A 23,004-nucleotide genomic window follows, 5' to 3' on the forward strand; every position below is an offset into this window, starting at 1 on the left:
GCTCTCATTTTGGAGTCATTGGTTTACCCTTTGTAACCAACCTGCCTGCACTGATTGTACTTTTGTGTTTTGTCGTTGAATTTGGAAGGCTATAGAATTGCACAATACCTGGACAGTATCTTGCACTGGTTTGGACATGAGTAGGTCATTGCTAAGTATTAGGATAATAATATCGTCAGAATCTATTAGATCTGGACCAGACCACCACAGGCCATGGAGATCTGCCTCCTGCATGTAAAGCTGGGAGACCTTTCCTGTGTGTAACCAGGTAGGCGTTGTGAATCCATGCTCTCATAGGGTCTGACACTGTAAGTGATTTCATACCACTGTTGCTTGGTATTTTCCAATAAAGACCATCCCACATAAAATGGAAACTCAGTGTCTTTAATTCTCAGATTAAAAATGATCATTTATCTGGGTGCTGGCCTCGACACCTCACCTGTGCTGGCTTGAGCACTAACGTGTTGCCCGCTGCCAGACAGGCAGCGCTCTTCCAAGCGAGCATCATCAGCGGGTAGTTCCAGGGGATGATGATGGCACAGACACTGCAGGGGAGAAAGCCCACATCCTTACTGTCTAACACTGATACCACCATGAATCACTGGAGGGCGCTCTCTTCATCTTACCCAATAGGCTCCTTCTTGGTGAAGGTCAGATTGCGATTTGGACGGGCCTGGTTGATTGGAATTGTAGAACCCTACAGGGTAGAAAAGGTTGCTACTTATTTTACTAACTTAAATGAATAACTTTAACCTCAAAGGATCTGTTTCCTGACCTCTGTTTATTTTTCCTTAGCTAATATGGAAAGGTGCTGTTCACATCATAAGAAATATATTCCTATGCAAGAAAGGACTATTTCTCAAAATAACCATGAGACATAGGAAAACAAACATAATTCTAAGTCAGTTATCCTCCATTTCCCAGTTTCTACACATGGCCTAGAATGTGAGTTGTTTGCTCAATATCCATTCTCCTACCTTCCCTTAGTATTGATAAATGGAGACAGCACTATGCCCAGATAAAATACAGTGTCCTAGTCACCACAGCAGATAGAGGTGGTCAATGGAAAATAAAACCACAAAGCACTGGAAATTCCTTTAAGGGAAGCTCCCACTGCCTCTTTCTTCCTTTTCAGAATGTTGCTGCAATGGCTGGCACTGTAGTGGTTATCATGATTCCATGAGACCAACTTGAGAAAAGTCACATGGTAGTAATGATAGCCTGAAAAAGAGAAAGAGGAGGAACCTCTGTCTGCTTTTAGACTTCTTGAAAGGGAGAAAAATAAACTTCTGACTTGGGTTTTCTGTTACATACAGTCAAACTTAATCCCAAGCAATTCACAATAGTAGCCTTTAAATAAACTGTTTTCCTGGCCTGCTAAGGGAGATGTCATTGCTGATACAGTCTTTCACTTAAAACCTTGCAGCCAGGTTCTATTAAGGGATTCAGGGTTGTTGTTTTTTTATATTAGAAACATAATATAGTGCATACCTCCAACACTATCTCCTATCCACAGTAGGGTCCTGGGAAACCCTCCATAATTGAATGCATTAATATTTAATCAGTAAAACATAGGAATGCTTACTCTGAGTCATATCCATAAAGATTAAAAATAGATTCACATTCATTCAAGTCAGGTTTTGGTAGCAAGCAGGTTTGAACCATTCAAATCAATTTTTTGACTTTTTTGCTTGTCTTACTATTAATTTTTATATTAGCTTTAGTAATTGTACAAAGGGTCTTCACTAATAAATTCATTGATAAGTACAATGCATTTTGATCAATATTACCCCCTCCATTGTTCAATCAACTCAATTTCAAACAGAGCCAAAACCTGAGGGAACCTTGATCTTAGAATTCCTAGCCCCCAGAGTCATGAAAGAATACATTTCTGTTCTTTATAAATTATTTAGTCTTGGGTATTCTGGTATAGTAGCACAAAACAGACTAAATCATGTTATTTGGTAAGACAAGCTATATAAAAATTGCATTTGACACAGTACCTGCCACAGAGTAATGAATGTAGTCTTTTTTCCTTTCTAAACAAAGAATATTGGTGCTCACCTGAATTTTGTCACACCAGCCAGCAAAGTATCTGAAGGTTTGCACAGACATTCCGATGTGAGTCTTTAGAGCCAAGGTATAGACAGCACCTGAGTCCAGGGCTTCTATGGTGGCCAGCTCTTCCTGATTTTCTTCCAGTAGGTCTGCAAGTCTGTATGGTCAGGGAAAGAAATTAATTTACTGCCAAAGTCTCTATCACATATAAGGCACCATCTGAGGGTTGAAAATTCACAGCTGGACACAGAGAGAACAAGTCTTTGCTCTCATGGCCCAGTGGGGAAGACAGAGTAATCAAGCAATTGAATAAATGATTTGTTTCAGGTGTTGAAAAGGCTGGGCATTGGTGGCTCACGCCAGTAAGCCTACCTGTTCAGAAGGCTGAGATCATGATTTGAATCCAGCTTGGGTAAAAAAAACAAAAAAAGTCCAAGAGACTCCATCTCCAAAATAACCAGCAAAAAACACTGAGGATAGATGCATGGCTTAAATGGTAGAACACCAGCAAACCAAGCAAGCTGAGGAAATGCAAGTTCAACAACCCCTCCCTGTCCCCCCCCCCGTCCCCAGTATCAGAAAAAAAAAGTTGTAAAGGTAAAGCAGAAGGTTCAGGTATGCCTAGGAAGTAGCAATAGCTCACACCTGTAATTCTAGCTACTCAGGAGGCTGAGATCTGAGGATCACAGTTCAAAGCTAGCCTTGGCAGAAAAGTCTGTGGGACTCTTATCTCCAATAAACTATTCACAAAATGCCAGATATGGCACTGGGGCTCAAGTGGTAGAAAGCTAGCCTTGAGCAAAAGAAGCTTAGGGATAACACTCAGGCCCTGAGTTCAAACCCCAGGACTGGCAAAAACAAAAGTAGCAGAGCCATGGCAAGGGAGGAGGCAGCAGGATTGTGGGTAGCTTGTGACGACACAGGGAAAGGTCGGCGACAGCTGTGCTCTAAGAAGTGGTGAACACTTGTAGTATAGAAATGTCTTCAAAACTAACCAGAGAGGACAAGGTGGAAACATGGGCTGAATAACGAATGTCACAGCTGAGTTCTGTTCAGTGTTGAGTGCCTGACTATGAAAAAGTCAGAATCTGCCCTTGTTTTCCTTCTGTGCTGGAGTGTCTAAGCTGTTCTCTTTAGGCCATTCTAGAGTCAGACATGGAATTCTCCCTGCCCCATGTTTCCTCTAGATCTTGTTCTGACAAATCCTTTCTTTGGTCAGTCATTCAAGTTTAGGAAAGCAGGCAAGAAAATTTTGAAATACAATTGGGCGGCATCTTCTCCTTCTTCTTCTTCTTCTTCTTCTTCTTCTTCTTCTTCTTCTTCTTCTTCTTCTTCTTCTTCTTTCCTCCTCCTCCTCCTCCTCCTCCTCCTCCTCCTCCTCCTCTTCCTCCTACTCCCCCCCCTCCCCTCCCCCTCCCCCTCCTCCCCCTCCCCCTCCTCCCCCTCCTCCCCCTTCCTCTCCCCCCCTCCCCCTCCCCCTCCCCCTCCTCCTCCTCCTCCTCCTCCTTCTTCTTCTTCCTGGAGTATGACCTTTCTAGACCATATCACCTGTTTACTGGGAAGCACTGTAGATGTGTGAACTTGAAGGGTGTGCTTAAGGGGTTCAATTTCCCAACTCTCTGGATGGCAACAGCTGCCATGTCTCCCTGACCTAAGACCACTTTAGGGTCTTCTTATATAGTCCTGGATCTGACCAGATTCTTTCTGTTCTTTCAGAGCATAGAGAAGTGGCAGCTTCCCCCACTGCTAATCCTGCCTTGGGTGTTCCATTATCCCTTATGAGATGCCCTGGACCTTGCCCACATCTCTGTTTACTGAATGGGTTTTTCCCCCACTACTAGGGCCCTGCCTGATGCAAGCAATTATGCCAACACCAGGACTTTCTCTATATGAGATTTCATATAATTCGGTTTGTAGGAGACATTATGTAATAGGTGTGTACTAGAACATTTTGCAGTTATTTTTACCATTCTGGCAATGTTACCTGAAGGTCACAGACTGGCTTTTCTAAGAAAAACAAAAACAAAAACAAAAAGCCCACCTGTACATCAGTCTTCCTCTTTCCCTGGCATTCATTCTTCCCCATTCTCCATTTTCAAAGGCATCCTTGGCCGCTGCTACAGCTTTGTCAACATCCACCAGAGATGCATAAGATACTTTGCAGATTGTCTAATTCAGGAAAATAAAAATAGGTCATGTATGGTCCTTGGATCCAGTGTTATATCAGTAGGAAAACCAAACATCATTCACAAAATCTGGAAGGTGTTTATGAAATCAATATATCTGATAATAGGTAAACAAAAAGAAACCATCTCAACCTGGACATCACATTAGCTGAAATCTGGTATTTCCTGTGCCACAGCTGCGGAAGAGTACATGTAGGAATACTATACATTTTTTTCTAGTATCTTGTGGAAGCTGAAATTTGTTTTTGCTATGACTTTTCAGTCCTGAGAAAATTGTCTACATTGCATATATACAACCATACCTGTCTGCCAAGTTCCTCATAAACACCTATCCCAGAAACCATCTTTAGCATTAGCCACTACAAGGATGAAATGCTTGAAAGCAATGCATGAGGTATGGCCAAAGAGTCCCTGGAGTCAGAGTGACAAAGTGACTTGCTAGGACTGCATTTTCTCACCATATGCTAGGTCATTCATTACTCACAGATCCATCTGTTGGGTTGATAGTGTCATAAGTCTTTCCATCATCCGCATCCATGAACTGCCCATTTATGAAACACTGGTATGGCATTTTAATTGTCATTTCATTGACCTCCTTTGAAACCTGAGGGTTATAGGAACAGATTCAATGACGTCTGTATGTAGCCACTTGATACCGAATAGCAATAAAGAAGCTTATTCTCTAATGCAGGGAGAGAAGTTCAGTAAATGGCATTCTAGTTCCTACTATTCAGAAGGGACAAGGGCAAGGAGAAGATTTGGGCCTTTGGATGCTTCATGGCTACTGGGGCAGGAAGCTGGTGCCTGTGACTGCAGAAGCCTCTAGGCTGGGAGGCTAGGAAGGGATGGGAAGGGTAAACAAAGGAGGAGGCTACAATGCTTGATAAGAAATGTACTCACTATCTTGCCCATGTAATTGTAACTCCTCTGTACAGTATTTTCACAATAAAAAAAAAAAGAAGCCTCTAGGCTGGGTTTGGCCCTCATTCATCATACAGATGGCCTTACCAAGAAAGGCAACTGGAGAGGGCAGACACTGCCATCTAGTGGTGGCTTTGATGAAGCACTGGCATTGCTTTCATTTCATTTTACATTGGTATCCCTATTTGAAGTTTTCTAAGTTCCTCTCAGTTTTCATTCTCTTTCTGTTGCATGAGTGTTACTTAAATTGTTATCTTCTAGACAGGTACTTGAATCCACAAAAGCACATTGGCAAAGGTAAATACAGAAGTTGGTATGCAAATACTTTTGCTTTTAACACTTTCCTTCTAACTGATATAAAATAAAATTTCAGGGAGCACCAATTATAAAAGCACAAAGAAGGAATTTATATGAAAGTAATAGTCTAAATTGGGGGTATGGGACAGAGTGCTATGCCAGCAAAGTTTTTCTGTACTACTGATGTTAAATTGGTATTGGTTAATCTGAACTAGATTTTTTTTTTTTTTAATTTTTGCCAGTCTTGGGGCTTGAACTCAGGGCCTGGGCACTGTCCCTGAGCTTCTTTTGCTCAGGACTAGCACTCTATGGCTTAAGCCACAGCACCACTTCTGGCTTTTTCTGTTTATATAGTATTGAAGAATCGAACCCAGGGCTTCATGCACACTAGGCCACTAAGCCACATTCCCAGCCCCACTAGATTGTTTGTAATTATCAGGACGACGAGTAAGAAACCAAGAAAAAGACATTGTAAATAATAGATACATATATACATACATATATAGGGGGTTATAAATCATTAATACAAGTAAAAATGTTTCAGTGTATGAGTCTTAGCAGTTTAACTTTACAACAGCTAATTGTAAATAAACCTGCTAATTTTTTTCCAGACAGTACCAACATCTGGATTAAAAAAAAAGGTTCTTATTGACAGCAACTATATAGTGGTGGCAACATTTCTATCATAGGATAGATTCCATCCATTCTCTGTATGTGTCCAAGTTGTCCTATATGCAAAGTTCATGGTTGAAATGTGGTCTATCTTCTCACCTGTCACTACCAAATGCATTTTAATATCTGCTATTAAAGTATGTTAAACTATAAAAAGGAATTGTTCCCTCCCCCATGGTATAACCCCTGTTTACACAGGGGTTATTTGATGTTGGTATACTTGGGGAGGAGAAAGAAAAAAACAAAATGTTTAAATAGGAATACAGGTTGACCCATTGCAACAATGAGATATACAAGACACTATGTTGAAAAACGAACTTTACAATTTAGGTGGGAGGCGGGGAGGGGAGTGTAGCTGTGGAGGTGGGAGGGAAGGAATGGTAGGGAAAAACAAAGGAGGAGGCAACAATGCTTGATAAGAGATGTACTCATTACCTTGCTCATGTAACTGTAATCCTTCTGTACAGTATTTTCACAATTAACAACATAAAAAATTAAATAAATAACTAAAAAGGAATTGTGTTGGAAAAAGCCTCAGAATCAGAGAAAGTCTTTGGAAAGCTATATCTGATGGGAATTTAATACCCAAAATATCTACAAAGATCTCTTAAAACTCAACAATACAAAGATAACCCAATTTTAAGGTGGACTAAGGATTTGGGTTTTGGTGCTGTTGTTTATTGGTTTGTTTCTGTTTTGAAACAGAGTCTCATTATGGAGCCTAGGCTGGACTCTACAGTGCTGCGATTACAGGTGTGTGCTCCATGCCCAGCGCAGACAAAACATCTGAATAAACATTTCTCTAAAGAAAATAGTCAAATGTCCAATAAGAACATGAAAAGATGCTCAATAGTCATTAATGAGTGCAAATAAAAAATTGCATTCATTCCACTCTTTGGGTGTTTATCCCAGATAGCTGAAAGTGGAGGAATTTTTATAACAGTATCATTGTTAACAGGCTGAAGGGCAAATGGCCCAAATGTACATAAATGAAATGAAAGCACACACCCCTTTGCATGTCCCATGTAATGGAAGATTTGGCCAGTAGGGGGAGTAAAATGCAAACACGTTCCTTGAACACTTGGAAGGAGCAGATGCAAAAGACACATGTCACGGGGAACTTTTTACATTTGATGTCTAGACATGGTAAGTCCATCAAGACAGAAAGGAGATCAGTCATTTCTGGTAGCTGGGAAAAAACTGAGAGGGGCAAGAAGCTGAGATAGGGAGTGTAAAATGAAGTGTGTGCAGAATGGTTGCCAGTATAGTCTTTCTTTGAGGAGTAATGAAAACCTTTCAAAATTAGATAGAAGTGGTGGTAGCTGTGACTGTCTCTAAAATGGTGAGATGTCCTTTTTTTCTTTTCTTTTTTTTTTTTTTTTGGTCAGTTGTGGGGCTTGAACCCTGGGCTTGGACACTCTCTCTCAGCTCTTCAGCTCAAGGCTTGCACTCTACAGTGTCACTTCCAGTTTTCTGGTGATTTATTGGAGATAAGAGTCTCACAGACTTTCCTTGCCCAGGCTGGCTTTGAACTGGGATCCTCAGGTCTCAGCCTCCTGAGTAGCGAGGATTACAGGCATGAGCCACCAGGCACTGGCCTGAGATGTACATTTTTCAGGGGTGATATTTTAAAAGAGGAAGTAAAGGCCATGCAGAAGAATGAGCAGCAGGCCCGGAAACCATAAATTGATCGTCTTTAAGGAGTGCTTTATATAGCATCTGAATTTCATCTCAGTAAGACTTATTTTAAAAGTTTGCAAATAGCCATGCATGGTTGCTTACACCTGTAATGCCAATATTTCAGAGGCTGAAGCAAGAAGATCAGGATTTAGAGGTCAGACTGTACTACACAGTGAGTTCTAGGCCAGGCTGGACTATATAGCAAGACTCTATCTTAAAATGTAAATCCAATGGATGCAAGGCCCAGCATTGTTTTAGAGTTTGAACAAGGGGACACTTACATAATCTACCACCAGCTCTGCCTCCTGATCTTCTCCTCTCAGTTTCCTCACAACCTTCTGAATGAAGTCTCCAAACTTAGTGGCCATGTAGACATCTTCATTCTGTAACTGAAGTCCACCACACCTTTGTCTGATCTCTTCAACCAGCCTAGAAGTAAGATCCAGGTTACTGGCATCTTTCAAAAGATGTATGAGACCTGTTACCAACATTTGCTGGTAGTGGTAGTCTCATTTGTCAAGTGAGACTTCTAGTCACCTGCTTTTACAGTTCTGTAGTGCTAAGCACAGAAGTTATTAAGACTAGGTAAAGATAATTAAAAATCTGCCTTGAAAGATAGTGACTTTCTTTCTGGATTAACTTTACCCATGACTATAAAAGAAATCATGGCAACATAAGCCAGATAGTAAAGAGCAAGCCAAGCCAAGCCAAGTCTTTCCTTTCAAATGAATTCAGGAATAAGAAAGACAATTTCCTAAAGGTCAAAATTATGAGAAATGAATGTCATATGGACATTCTCCTTTCCTCCCTCCCTCTCTTCCCTCCTTCCTTCTTTCTTTCCTTCCTTCCTTCCTTCCTTCTCTATCTCTCCTTTCTTCCCTCCCCTTCCTTCCCCTCACCTTTCCTCTCCTCTCTCTCTTCCTTTCTAGAAGTACTGAGATTAGAACTGCCTGCCAGGCAGATTTTCTATCACTTGAGCCATGCCTTATACTTTTGGCCTGAGCTGCCCTTGAACTGTGATCTTCTTGATTTCTGCCTTCCGAGCAACTGGGATTACATGGATAAGGTGCTATGCCAACCCTCTGACAATTCCTGACTAGCAATAGTATATGCTGTACAGTATGGAAAGCCCAGCACTGTTACTGTTCTCTAGTAATTTATCCTCTAAAACAAATGAGGTGCCTTGGTTACCATGATGATAGCAGATGATTATGGTAAGTCAGACACTCAAACAGGAAATGAGTAATTCCTGTAGGCACTTTACTAGCAAAAAAATTATATCAAAAATGCAGTATTGAAGTCTTTTTGAAGCTAATGAGAAGTTTCTGGGCACTTATGAATCATTGTTGAGAAATCTATAATTTAAGGAACAAAACTCTTGACTTTTAATACTTCTGGGTGCTCTTGGAAATATTATTTGTGGTTATTGGAACAAAAGCTCAATGAATCAAAGCACTTTGTCTAGTTCAGCACTGCATCCCTGCTTCCAAAATGGTCTTGATATGTAATAAAGTGTTCAATAATTTTGTTAAATAAATGAACAAATAAATAAATAGAATGTTCAGGAACATTTCTGTGTTGACAGGAAGGATTGTGTCAGGAGGAGAAATATTAATGATTGGCCATGGTGGGGGAAGGGGACTGAATTCTCCTCAGCTCCTTTTTTCTGCTCATATCACCAAAGGACTGCACAGCCCCTGGCTGTGTGTCCAGCTGTCTCATATCCCAGGTACTCAAAGGAAAAAGGCCAGTGCATGACTGCACCGTTGTTAGGGGGCTGGCACACCTGCCTTGCCAAGTAGGAGACTTACTGGGGCTCCAGCCATTCAGCTTCCCGTAAACCTTTGTAGAGAAATTCTAGCCAATCTTTTCACTCCTTTTAAAAAATCCGTTCTCTTCTCATTTCCTTTCTTCCTTTTAACCTTTACTGGGGTTTGAACCTAGGGTCTGGGTGCTGTCCTTTAGCTTTTTCCCTCAAGGCTGGTACTCTACTGTTTATACTACAACTCTACCTCCAGGTTTTTGCTAGTTAAGTAGCAAATAATTAGAAAGACTAAAGGAGATACAGAAACAACTTGGTTAGCAATGAGTAAAAACAAACAGGCAGATATATGTGTCTAACATAGAAATTAAAAAAAAAAAGACTTTTACAGTTGACAGACATGACAGAGTAAGGCCCTCTGAGAGGAGGAATTCAGATCTGATTTTTCAGACATCAGAATCGCTCATGGAAGCACCCATGTTAGCAGACCAAGGTTTTACCTCACAACATCCATTGAGCTTGCTCCAGATTTGAAGAAGTCTGTGGAATCTTCAATCATAGGGATGTTGCTTAAAATCCCAGCCCAGATTACCTACACACACAGAAAGGGACACTTTAGGAGGAAGTCCACATAGAACTATGTGGTAGAAACTGGCTAGCTCACCCAGGAACTTCCTCCTCTTCAGCTCATACACACAGCTCCACAGCAGTCAATGAATGTGAGTGGGCGTGGCCAGTACCACCCCAGGGTGGTCCGTGGGAAATCGCCCCACCACACACATAAAATGCCATATACTCCTTTGACCTTGAAGGGCTTGAGCACTGAATGATCTCACTACTAAACCCAGTCCCCAGTTTCACCCCTCGGTTCCAAGCCCTTCCTAGAACTACCTTGGGTTCCTTAGGTAAGAAATAAATTTGTTCATACTCTGCATGAGCATATACATTTTGGAGTTGGTTTCCTATTGCAATTTATACAAAAATAGGAAATACAGGCTCCAGCCCCAAGACTGTGAGGATATCGATACCAGTTGTGAAGATGGTTCTGTTTTCCAAGGTCAGATATAGCAAGGCCATCATGTTTACCTTGATGGTCTCTGCCACCTTCATTTCTTCAGCTGTAAGTTCTACCACGGACATTTCCCCTGCCGAAAAGTACTGAGAGGCTGGGATCATTTTTCCATCTTCAAACTGTAGATTTCTCACCATAAGCTATACAAAAGCAACAAAACAAACACAAGAAAATGAGGATTCGGGTCTTCCACAGTAAGAATGGTAGGAGATGGAGTCTAATGTATTACATAGGAATAAATTCAACTTATTCTGAGCCCTCATTTGGTGGCATATGCCTGAAAGCCCAGAAACAGGAGGACTGCAGTCAGGCTGGCCTGGGCGAAAGTGGTATAATGAAAAAATAAAATCTGAAAGAAAATGGAAAAAAAAAAAAAAAGGACTCAGTGGTGGAATGCTTGTCTAGGAAGAGTAAAGCAAACCTAGGACTGTATAATAAACAAATAATAGTTTATTTGGAAAATAAAAACATGGATTAAAAGTAGTTAATATGATATAAAAAAAAGGACTAAATGGCTTATTGTTTTTTAAATAGTGGCACCAGAAAGGAGGAAGTCAAGTCCAGGGGCAGATACATCTAAATATTAAGCCCAGGAAAAACAGGAACTGAACCCTATCATAACAAACACACAGCTCCACTTACCCCAGCTCAGCTGTCACTACCATCCAGGCACTTGGTTTGTATCATGTGCTATCCATATGATGTATGCTAAAATGTCTTATTTAATCTCAAGAATCCTGCTGGAGGCAGCTGCTCATTTTACAGATGCAGTGAGGTTGACTAATTTATCTAATTTCTACCAGACAGGAAGCAACAGAACTGGGATTAAGACTTCAGAGTAGCAGGATAAGAAATCTCAGCCAGTGGAAACCTCTATAAACGACAGATTTCTTTTACAGGAAACTGTCATTATTGAGGCCCTCAGTGGTTTCCCTGAGCACAGGAAGCATGGATGATAGATGGCTCATGCCCAGCGAGAAATGCAGTGAGCCTCAGCAGGGGCCATGTGCACATCACCACATCTTCCAAGAAGTTGTCTGTGGGAGGAGACCTGACTCTCTTCTCTGCTTTGTAGATGGGGTAACTGAGATGCAGGGGAGAACCATCCTGCTCAAGGCTAGTGAGTAGCACCGTACAGTCCACCTCCTTGTTTCAGTGTCACAAAGATGACTGTGTAGGTCTGCAGGACTCGCCCCAAGGGGCCTTGTCTTCGTCAGGACACACCACACCTTTCACATCCCACATGACCATGGAAAAGCTATTCCCTCAGGAGTTGGCGTTATAGGAGGAAATCAGAACCTTTATTTCATGGACAAATATATTGAACACTCACTGCTTTCCCATCGTTCCCAAAAAGAACCAGTCCAGCTTTGGTAACAAGACCAGGCTTCTTGGCACCTTGAATTTCCAGTGGTTCCCCAGGAGGCACAGAACTTTTTAGCAATGATGAACCATAGAATGTGACCATCTGAAAAGGAGATCAGACTCAGACAGGAAAGTAAAGATGCTCACAAGGAAGGGTGCCATCACTCCTTGCCAAAATACAGAATTTTAAATGATCATCCACAGTTAAATGAGAGATAGTGTTTATATATATATATATATATATATATATATATATATATATATATATATATACTTATATATACACACATACATATACATAGACACATGTAGATTTAGTTCTATATATTGTAGACATATGTATAAAACATATAGAGGCTATACAAAGCATCCAGAGAAATGTCATAAAACAAGAGATACACTGCAAATGTGTGATCAGAGTTTCAAAAAAAAAATACTCATGTCTAGGTGACATAATTTTTACATTTATCATGAATTCAAACAGATACAAAGAAAGTTCAAACGTTGTAACCTGAATGCAGGCTTGTGGGTGGGTGTGGGTGTTAGGGGTGGGCATCATGTAGACTCCTGCAGTGCAGTGTGAGAATGGATGAGAAATGCAGAATGCTTCGCTCCGCGGTCAAGAGCTTGCTTAGCATGTGTGAGGCTAGGTACTGATACTTAGCACCACAATCACTATCACTATCAATCAGTAAAACCAATGAAATGCAGGGTATATTTTGTGAAACAGGAAACAGGCCCAGATTCAGACCATAACCAAACACAATTGACACTAATTTATTACTATTGTTCTAGGACTACTGGCTGTCATTTACTAGGTACAGGAGTTAACATTTGTTGAATGCTCACTGAAATCTTATTAGATGTGTGAACTAAGTATTTACACAAATGCACATATATCACTTACTCATGCCATCTTCTTAATAACCCATAACTTATGAGGGAGGCAGTGTTCTCCATCAGATTTAACAGAGAGGGAATGTGCCAAGATAACACAGCCACAGTGGCAGAGTTAGAGGCTTCTTGGAGACATCCTGGCTTCAGGTCCCACAGGCTTTACCATGACCTTGAACTTCCTCGCTTGGTTAGCCACTGACCGCACATATTTCTGTTGTCATGCAACGCAAGCCTAATACCACAGGTGATCATGAGAAGCCTTTGCTTCAAGGAATGCATATAGTCTAGTGTGGGAACTAGTAAGTAGAGACCCTGACAATAGAGAATATGTTCTATTGGAGGTGGTCAGAGCCTGGTCAGCACTGAGAACATTAGATCCCTCCTGGCAGGGCATGTGAGGTCAGGAAACTTCCAAGAATTGAATGGGGAGATCTTCCCTATCCCTGCCCCGCCCACTTCTCTAGTCCATCTCTCCTTACAACCAAGGCTCTGGCACTGTTGAACTGTCCATTAAAGTCCTAAAGGATGTGTCAGGCTCCTGTTCCTAGGCTTCACTTCTTTGTCTTGTCCTCCTTGGCTCATCTTCTCAAAGTGGTCTTCCCTCAGGAGCTTCCCCCATCACCTCAGCCAGAACTTACTAACAGCCTTTGCCTCACTATACTGTCAGTGTTTGTCCCTTTCCCCATGTTCCCAATAAAACTGCAGGCTCCCAAGGAGCAGGGATGATGCCCAGCATCTATACCACAATAAACACTTGATACATGGTGAATCAAGAGGGGAGGAAGCCAGGTATGGTGGCACATGCTTGTAATCCTAGCTACTCAGGAGGTATAGAGATCAGGAGCATCGTATTTTGAGACCAGTCTAGGCATAAAGGGGTGTGAGATGTGGCTTAGATGGTGGAGCACTTGCTTGGCAAGCACAAAGGCCTGAGTTCAAAGCCCATCTCGCCACAAAAAAAAGAAAAAAACAAAAAGCAAAGAAGATGGGGGAAGATCACAGATTCTACTTACACCCAAAGATAATAATCAGGGAAAACTTAGACTTCTTTCTAATACCTCTCAGAAAGAGTATGAAGATAGTCATGATAGCACACACCTATAAGAGCCTGAGGCAGAAAGATCCTGAGTTTGAGGCCAACCTGGGCAACTCAACAAGATCCCATCTCAAATAAAAGTGAAAAAGTGCTATGGGTGTTGAGCATTTGCCCATCACATGCAAGGCCCTGGGTTCCATTGATTCTTCATACTACAAAGTAAATAAGCAAATAAATAAATTGAATCAATCAATTGATCGATCAATACCTGCCCATTTATCTTTGTCCAGGCTCCAGGTACTTTATCATGACCCCGAATCCAGTTATGTAAAACTTCAGCAGACTGATCCCAAGAAATCTAGGCAAATACAAACACAGGATATAAATCTCAAAGGCACAAAGTGGTGGAAGGGGGTGGGCAGGCTGACTTGGAAGTTGATCATTTGGCTATGAAACAGTACATTAGAAATCTCTCAAAGGCAAAGGGTTGTGAACTTGAGATGTGTTATTGAGTTGATAGAAATACCTCAGCATTTTCCTTTTTCTGGATACCTTCATATGTTGCCCCCTCCTTTGGTTGGGATATCCGAGGAGCTTTTCCATCAGCTATGAGTTGGACAGCTTCTACCTAAAGCAGAAAACGTAATCTGTGTTACAGCCCAGAGACCCAGTGGCATGGTCTGTTTAACTTAAGTTTGTGCCTAACAGAATTACTACATATAAATCCACTCTGAGTGTATTTCTTCAGCTCTGTCGAGATGTCAAGCACAAAGGGTGGTAACCACCTTATGTAAAATATCCCTTACAAACATCACAGGAATCCTTCAAAATGGACATCTTCATTCCTGTTTTACAGATGGAGAAGCTGTAGATCAGGGACAAGCTGAACAATTAGTACAAGGTCAGAGATACCTAATGGATAGTTTGCAATCCAGGTTAATCTGCTGCCAATATCAAGCCTTCATTCAAAAAACAGACACCCTTCAGCTGGGCACTGGTGGCTCATGTCTATAATCCTAGCTACTTGAGAGGCTGAGATTGGGAGGATCTTAGTTTGAGGCCAGAAAAGCTCATGAGACCCCTTCTTAATGGGCAGCTGGATGTGGTGACAAATGCCTGTAACCCTAGCTATGACAAGAAGAGTAACATAGGTATAACATGGCCCAGCTCATGCTTAGGCAAGAGGCAAAACCCTATTTTCAAAAAGCCAGCAAAAACATAGCTGGAGGTGTGGTTCTGCAGTAAAGCACCTGCCTAACTAGCTTGAGGCCCCAAGTTCAAACCCCAGTAACCACACATGAAAAGCTCCCTTTTGGAGCTGGGGAGTGGCAGCACAGTAATAGAATAAGCCGTTTAGCATATCTAAAGTCCTAGGTTCAATCCCTAGTAACACACACACACACACATGTACACATGCGCGTGCGTGTGTGTGCACATGTGTGTGTGTGCTAACCTCAATTTCTCTTGAGTGATTCAAAGGAAATTTCCAGAATATTATTATTTTTTAAAAGTCATTTTACTCATCCGAGCTTATACCTGTAATTTTAGCTACTTAGGAAGCTGAGATCTGAGAATCAAGGTTTGAAGCCAACCTGGTTAGGGAAATCTGTGAGACTCTTAACTCCAATTGATCACCAAAAATGTGGAATCAGAGGCATGGTTCAAGTGGTAGAGTACTAGCCTTGAGCAAAAAAGCTAAGGAACAGCTTAGCTTTGAGGAACAGTACTCAGGCCCTGTATTCAAGCCTCAGTACTGATACACATATACAATAAAATCTTTGAACTCATAATGGTGCTTGTAGAAAATGATAAATTGTTGTATTTATTTCAACTTGCTTTTTAGCTTAGGACCCCTGGAATACTAATTAAAGAAGTTAAAATCCACCCACAGCTGTGATTCCCTTTGGGAGGTGTCTGTATTCTCTTCTCTACCATGTTTGATTGCCTTGAGTTGCATTCTGGGAGGCCTAGGAAAGAACACACTTGCAGATCTCTCTCTAAGGACTCGCAGCTTCTCAATAGTGTTCCCAAGAAGAAAGACAAGCATACAGCTCATTCCACGAAGATCTATCTTTAAAGCCATTAAATATAGTATGTAGGCTTGAGAAAATGCCACTTGAACACACGTAAGGTATTTTGACTGCAATTGTCATTTTCAAGCATCTGCTGTGTGCTGGATACTTTACTCAAATAATATTACTTTTCATTACAGGCCTACAGGTCAACACCATACATACTGTCTATGTTTTATAAATGAGGGAACCAGGGCTAAAGAAACTGAGTGACTTGCCTATTGTCATATAACAACCAAGTGTCTTTGTACTAGTAGAAGAATGTGAACTCAAAGATAGATCTTTTTGATACCAAAGCCCTCTCTGAATCCTTCCATAAAACTTTGCTCTCCTCCCTCCCACATCAATGGCAACTAAGTTGTATAATATTGCTACTTCTACTACCTAACCCTGGGGAAAAATTGAATGACAGGGGAGTTATTGCTGAACCTTTCAATAGGCTTACTATTTCTACTTCACAGCATACATGCTTTGCGATATTTTTTGGCGGGGGAGGGAGTCTGGTCGTGGGGCCTGAACTCTGGGCCTGGGCGCTGTCCCTCAGCTCTTCAGCTCTAGGCTAGTGCTCTTCCACTTGAGCCACAGCACCACTTCCGGCTTTTTTTCTTTTTTTCTTATGTGGTGCTGAGGAATCAAACCCAGGGCCTCATGCATGGAAGGCAAGTGCTCTACCACTGAGCCACCTTCCCAGCCCAATGCTTTGGGATTTTTTTTTTTTGCTCAGGGCACATTTGAATTAATAAAACAACAATGCAATTTCACCTTGCCACAAAGACAAATTCAAATTATCTTTAAAGGAAGTCAAAATTATGTAGAAAAATATCCTAAGGTTCTGAATACTTAACAGTCATCATAAACAGGGATAGAAATTTGATGAGAGCAACAGAGCACTCTAATTTCTTTCTTAATTACTGCCCTAAGGGGAATGAATCAGTGTCACAGACTAAGAAATATTCAAGTTCAGATTTCTACCCTAAGTATACTATCCCATTGCCAATTATAAAGGCTAATTGTGTTTTTAAGCTTTATAATTTTAGTGACCATTCACATGGCAAGTTCCACTTTTGTTTTGTTTTGTTTTACCCATACATAGCTTGGGCTATGTAGCTGAAGTTGACCTCAAACTCTCAATCCTCCTGCTGCAGCCTCCTGAGGGCTGGGAATATAGGTATGCATCACTGTGGGACTGGCTTGGTATGTTTTGAATGAATGTTTTAAGTATTTACTAACTTTTTCTTGATGGCATTAACATACTGACCATGGCCTTGATTCCTTCAGGAAAGAGGAATCGATTATAAAGTGTATCCACTGTATCATTGGGTTCGACGTCACATGATCTCTGAAGAAGGATGGGTCCTGTATCTAAACCATCATCAGCCCAGAAAACCGAAAATCCAGCTTTCTTATCTCCCATAACCAGAGTCCTGTGAAAAGAATATTATCAATTTTAAGTTTTGGTTACATAATCAAGTGAGGAATTAATGGTATTAAGGAAGTTTTTAAAAAGTTAAAATGGAAAAGCAGATAGTGAATGAAATAACCTTAAGAAATTATAATAGAGCTCGGAGGTACCTAATGGAACCACTACTTAATGTATCCTATCTTTAATCCTTCATAGTAACATATAGAAAATGACTTAAAAAGGCATTAGAGCTCATCATTATTACCACTTTGACTCACAGGAGTCAGTTTCTCCTTCGCCATCAATCTTACTACTCAAGTCCAGTTCCTAAGTTCTACTCAGTCTTGTATTATGTGGAATAAGAATGGGAGTAAAGTACAGGATACTCAGTGCAATATTGAGAATATTGTTAATTTAGGTTGCATAATTAAAGTATAAACTTCACTTAGGATTAGAATCTAAATCAGCTAATTAATTTACCTATTTATATTTTGTGTTCTATATAGCTTACCTATATAGCTAATTATCCAACAAGAAGTTGAATATTCTGACCATATACCTATAAACAGAGATTAGACTAATATAGAGAGTTTGAAGTGGTAAATCAGTAATGTCCATGATCTAAGTCACTAATACTTTTCTGAACTACTGACCAAGCAAAACCTAAATCAATCACTCAATATATTACTCCATTCAGAAATACTGAGGAATTAGCCAGGCACTGATGGCTGACAGCTACTCAGGAGGCTAAGAGCTAGCAATTTCAGTTTGTAGCCAACCTAGGAAAGAGAGTCTTTGAGACTCTTATCCCCACTTGACCATGAAAAAGGTGAATGTGGAGTTGTAGCTAAAGTGGTAGTGTGAGATCCTTGATTAAAAAACCTAAGGAACAGTGCCTAAGCCCTAAATTTAACCCCAGGACTGATGTACCAAAAAAAAATCCATTAAAATATTAGAAAAAATCTTGCTAAAGAAGCTTAAAGTCCAATAAAAGAAGATGGGCAATGGAAGCAATTCAGTATTTTCTAATGTACTTGAGATATTCTGGGCAAAAAAAATATTCTGTGGTCAAATATGTTAGGGAATGTGGTGTACACAGATTCCTTCTTGGAAGTCAGGATGCTCAGATAAAGGCATATATCAAAAGCTCAGGGAAGTCCTACAATAAAGAAACAGCCGGTGCCAGTGGCTCATGCCTGTAATCCTAGCTACTCAGGAGGCTGAGATCTGAGGATCACGGTTCAAAGCTAGCCCAGGCAGGAAACTCTGTGAGACTCTTGCCTCCAATAAAGCACTAGAAAACCAGAAGTGGCGCTGTGCCTCAAGCGGTAGAGTGCTCACCTTGAGCTGAAGAGCGCTCGCCTTGAGCTGAAGAGCGCAAGGACAGCACCCAAGCCCAGAGCTCAAGCCCCAAGACCAAAAAAAAAAAAAAAAAAAAAAAAAGAAACCTAGCACAAACCAAACTTATGTGACCACAGGACCCTTCTTTGAGAAATACCTGGTCTCAGTCACTGCAACTAATACTCTATAGAGTATTGGGAAAGGCTGTCCTGTTCATGAGTATCTCTAGGTCTGGGGGGAGTTCATGTAATAGAAGCAATCAGTCAGGACTTTGATCACTTTGGTAAAAAAAACAGATAAGACTATATGTGCAGTAGAAATGGGCCTATAGTCTCTGTTACTAAAGCAATCTCACCAGTTGATGGCAGAAGCCCCTCTATGCCTAGGCAAGATGGAGGGGTGATAAATGATGGAGCCATGTCTTGGGCTGTCAATAACATCCATGGGGATGAACTGCGTGCAGAAGGGAAGTACATTTAGCTCGGCACCTACAGATCTGTAGGCTTCCACCACCTCCTTGATAGTCTTGCCCTTGACTCTCCATCTAGGGAACTTGAACACAGGGGTTCCATCTTTCTCTGCAGCCAAAGCTAAACAGGAAAAAGAAATGATTTTCAGATTTTAGAAGTTGGTCTTTGCCAAGAACGAATGGCTCACACCTGTAATCCTAGCTACTCAGGAGACTGAGATCTGAGGACAAATCTTTTATCTCTGAGTAACCAACAAAAAACTGAAAATGGAGCTGTGGCTCAAGTGGTAGAATACATACAGATCTTGAGCAAGAAGCTGAGTGAGTGGGAGGCCCTGAATTCAAGCCCTAGTACCAGCATATACACAGAGGAAAAGTTAGCCTTCATTTAATGTTGTTGTTGACTCAGGAATTTTAATTATATAGCTTTATAAAACATGCACAAATAAAATATGGTGAACAATTTAGATTGTGACTAGAATTTGATATAACTATTATACTAGATCCATTTTTCTAATGTGACACATATGTATTGGAGGCATAATGAATTTAAACTCAAAAGCTTGTGGCTAGGCAATGATTCGAAATGTTAATGGAAGTTTGAAATTTTGTTTGAGATTTTAGTTTTTAGACAGATGGTGTTACTTTCATTACTTTTAAAGAATGTAGCTTTAGATCTGAAGTCAAGTATAATACCTTAACCTCAAAGTAAATATACTCTGTTGAAAAACCTTGAGTCTTTCCCTTCCTCATCCAGAGCAAACTATAGGATACAACATATTCTCCCTACTAAGCAGGCGGGTCTTAGAGATGAAGGGAGGCTGAGCTCAGCTTTGTGCTCATAGAGTTTCTTCTGCCACCCTCACCAAACAGAAGTTAGACTAGAGAGCCGAAATGTGGAATATGCATGAGGCTAAAGTATGGAGATATGAAGAACACCAAGTTTTCCATCCTGAAGAAAGCATTATCCCTTCTAGTTAAAGGACCTGATTCTAAACCCAGGTGACAATGGAATGGCCCTTCAAAGTACATAGCACACAACCAACCAATTTTTTCCCCACAATTAAATGCCACTTTTACTATGAATCATACATTGTAAGTTTATGTATTTACTTCAGTATATTTGTATGAACATTATACATGAATGCTATGACTTATTAACATATTATTATACATATGTTATATAGTATACTTATTATATTCAAAAATTTTTGTCAGTCATAAGGCTAAAACTCAGGGCTTGGGCTCTTCCCCTGAGCCCTTCCACTAAAGGCTAGTGCTCTACCACTTTGAGCCACAGCACCACTGCTACTTTTTGAGTGGTTAATTGGTGATAAGTGTCTCATGGGGGCTGGGACGGTGGCTCAGTGGTAGAGTGCTTGCCTTGCATGCGTGAGGCCCTGGGTTCAATTCCTCAGCATTACATAAGCAGAAAAAAGCTGGAAGTGGTGCTGTGGCTATAGTAGTAGAGTGCTCGCCTTGAGCTGAAGAGCTGAGGGACAGTGCCTAGGCCCAGAGTTCAGGCCCCAGGACTGAAAAAAAAAAAGTCTTATGGGACTTTTCTACCTGGACTGGCTTTGAAGTGGGATCCTCAGATCTCAGCCTCCTGAGTAGCTAGGATTGCAGATGTGAGCCACCAGTGCCTTGTATATTCAATTTTTTGTTTGTATTTTGAGAGAGGATTTTGCTATACAGTTCAGGCTGCCTTTGAACTTGCAATCCTCCTGCTTCATCCTTCTGAGTAGAAGTGGGATTACAGGCATTATTATAAATTATGCCATAGTAATACTTAGTAGTATACACATTTTATAGTAGATAAACAGTGGATAAAATCTGTTTTACATATAGTCTCATATGGGTTATAATGTAGAATATATAGTATTAGTGCTAAGCCATTTCCAAAAACCGTAACCCAAACTTTTTACCTGGAGTTTGGGCTGGAGTTCCTTTTCTTTTCTCTTCTGTCAAATCACCAAAACTAAGTGACTCAGGATGAGATAATGCCATTATCACAAAACCTCAATTCTGAAGTCTCAGTAAGCCCTGAAGCCCTGACAAGTCAATTTGTACAAATTTGAGAGACCAGTACAAAAAATGTTCACGCAACATATGAATGCTCATAAAATGTCCAAGAAGCATAATGCATGCTTTAGATAAAAGTGAGTAAACAGTGGTTTAACAATGTGATAATGGGAGACAATTGTGAGAAGGTACTTGCAAAAGAACACTGGGGTCAAAGACAGAAATGTGTTTGTTGTAGAGTTTTCTTGTGAGAGGCTTGAGGTGGGTAGATGTTGATCTTCTATTTTGGTTTTAGGCTGCCTGGAGCTATTTTTGCCTCCCTAGTCCACTATCATGATAGTAGTTAGCTACTGTCAATGTTGACTGGTAATTGTGAGTCTGGTAGAGGACTGAGCACTTCATGTTCATTATCACAGTGAATTTCATGCAATACATGAATCTGGTTGCACTAAGTTGAAGGTTGATGAGACTAAGCAACATGACGAAGGTTGCCCAGCTAGTGAGTGGCAGAGCCCAAAGTGGTCCCCAACTTCAGAACACATGCTGCCAGCTACATGTGGTACCTTCTCCAAGGCTACTCAATAATTTGGGTTTGTGGTTTTTCCTTTTCTGAGTCACATTCTAAGTCCAAATTGCCATGACCAATGAGAAGGGGGATCCTGAACTGAGTCCAGGCACCAAGGAAGACCTCATTTCCCAGGATTCATTCTGAAATGAAGTCTAAAAGTATCATGCTTTGTGGAACATCACTGGCTCATGCCTGTATTCCTAGCTACTGAGAAGGCTGAGATCCAGAGGATCAAAGCTTGAAGTCATCCAGGGCTGTAAAGTCCTTGGGATTTCATTTCCAAACAACTAGCAAAAATGCAAAGCTAGTGAGTAGTAGAGGGTAGAGTACCAGCAAGACAAGCAAGCTGAAAAAGTATGAAACCCTAGGTTCACACCTCAGTCAGTGTCACCAAAAGGAAAAAAGAAGTCAAATGTCTGCAATTCCAAAATCAATACCCACAGCATAAAATGCCAGTTGTCTCTTTCATTTTTGAGAATGGCTTTCCTTGGTTTAGCCCAACATATAGCCAAGCCAAACAAAATCTGTATTTCTCAGCCTCTCTTGCAAATAGATTTAGTCTTTGTTACATTCTGTCTAATAAGATATCAATGGAAACAATATGGGCAACTTCTAGAATATCGTCTTTATGAAGGACTCATTCTCTACTTTTCTGCTTTCCCTTCTTGTTTGTTGGCTTGAAGATCTCGTTGGGGCTAGGACAGATACCTTGGTCCATGAGATGTAATCCCTATCTTGATCATAGTAAAACAACAAATAGGGGGCACGTGTGTTGTGAAATGTAGAGCTGCTACCTCAGTTCTGACCACCAACGTAGACCTGAATACTCTCGATTTTGTCATCCCAAGATGCACTCACCCAGTGGATCAGCTTTTCCATCCTTGTCTGGAACTGTGAATACTCCAACTACTCGGTGGCCCTCCTTTCGGAGGTGACTATAGACTTCCTGTCCAAAGAGGCTCTGGCCAATAAGTGCCAATTTCAGCTTGTTTTTGAAACAAACCTGTAAAACAATTCAGTGATCACAGATAGACATATGGATAGATGACAATCAATAGTAAGTCATACAAGATGACTTAAAGACTATGGAAAGGCAAAGATCTACAAAATCATTATAATTATTAGGCTGATGTGGTGGCACACACCCATAGGCAAGAGGATTGTGGGTTTGAGGCTAGCCTGGG

The 23,004-nt window shown here is 40.9% G+C and overlaps 1 protein-coding gene across 4 annotated transcripts in view; it reads right to left on the reverse strand.

The window, feature by feature from the left end:
* LOC138806243 (mitochondrial 10-formyltetrahydrofolate dehydrogenase) overlaps positions 1-23,004 on the reverse strand; it is a 46,873-nt gene that overhangs the window by 19,861 nt on the left and 4,008 nt on the right. For 2 of the 4 annotated variants that reach the window (XM_069991782.1, XM_069991787.1), the window contains exons 2-15: positions 22,679-22,823; positions 19,117-19,351; positions 17,277-17,442; positions 14,473-14,574; positions 14,215-14,304; positions 11,982-12,116; positions 10,663-10,788; positions 10,077-10,168; positions 8,096-8,243; positions 4,729-4,848; positions 4,100-4,227; positions 2,065-2,215; positions 627-697; positions 440-545 (exon numbers count right to left, since the gene is read on the reverse strand). In XM_069991782.1, coding sequence (XP_069847883.1) covers positions 440-545; positions 627-697; positions 2,065-2,215; positions 4,100-4,227; positions 4,729-4,848; positions 8,096-8,243; positions 10,077-10,168; positions 10,663-10,788; positions 11,982-12,116; positions 14,215-14,304; positions 14,473-14,574; positions 17,277-17,442; positions 19,117-19,351; positions 22,679-22,823 — 1,815 coding nt within the window. Of the gene's footprint in view, positions 1-439; positions 546-626; positions 698-2,064; positions 2,216-4,099; positions 4,228-4,728; positions 4,849-8,095; positions 8,244-10,076; positions 10,169-10,662; positions 10,789-11,981; positions 12,117-14,214; positions 14,305-14,472; positions 14,575-17,276; positions 17,443-19,116; positions 19,352-22,678; positions 22,824-23,004 lie in introns of those variants that run through there. The other 2 variants (XM_069991792.1, XM_069991799.1) reach the window with 2 other exon arrangements.

Source organism: Dipodomys merriami, unplaced genomic scaffold (assembly GCF_024711535.1).
Source record: "Dipodomys merriami isolate MVZ:Mamm:240054 unplaced genomic scaffold, mDipMer1.0.p SCAF_10, whole genome shotgun sequence".
Classification (NCBI taxonomy): Eukaryota; Metazoa; Chordata; class Mammalia; order Rodentia; family Heteromyidae; genus Dipodomys; species Dipodomys merriami.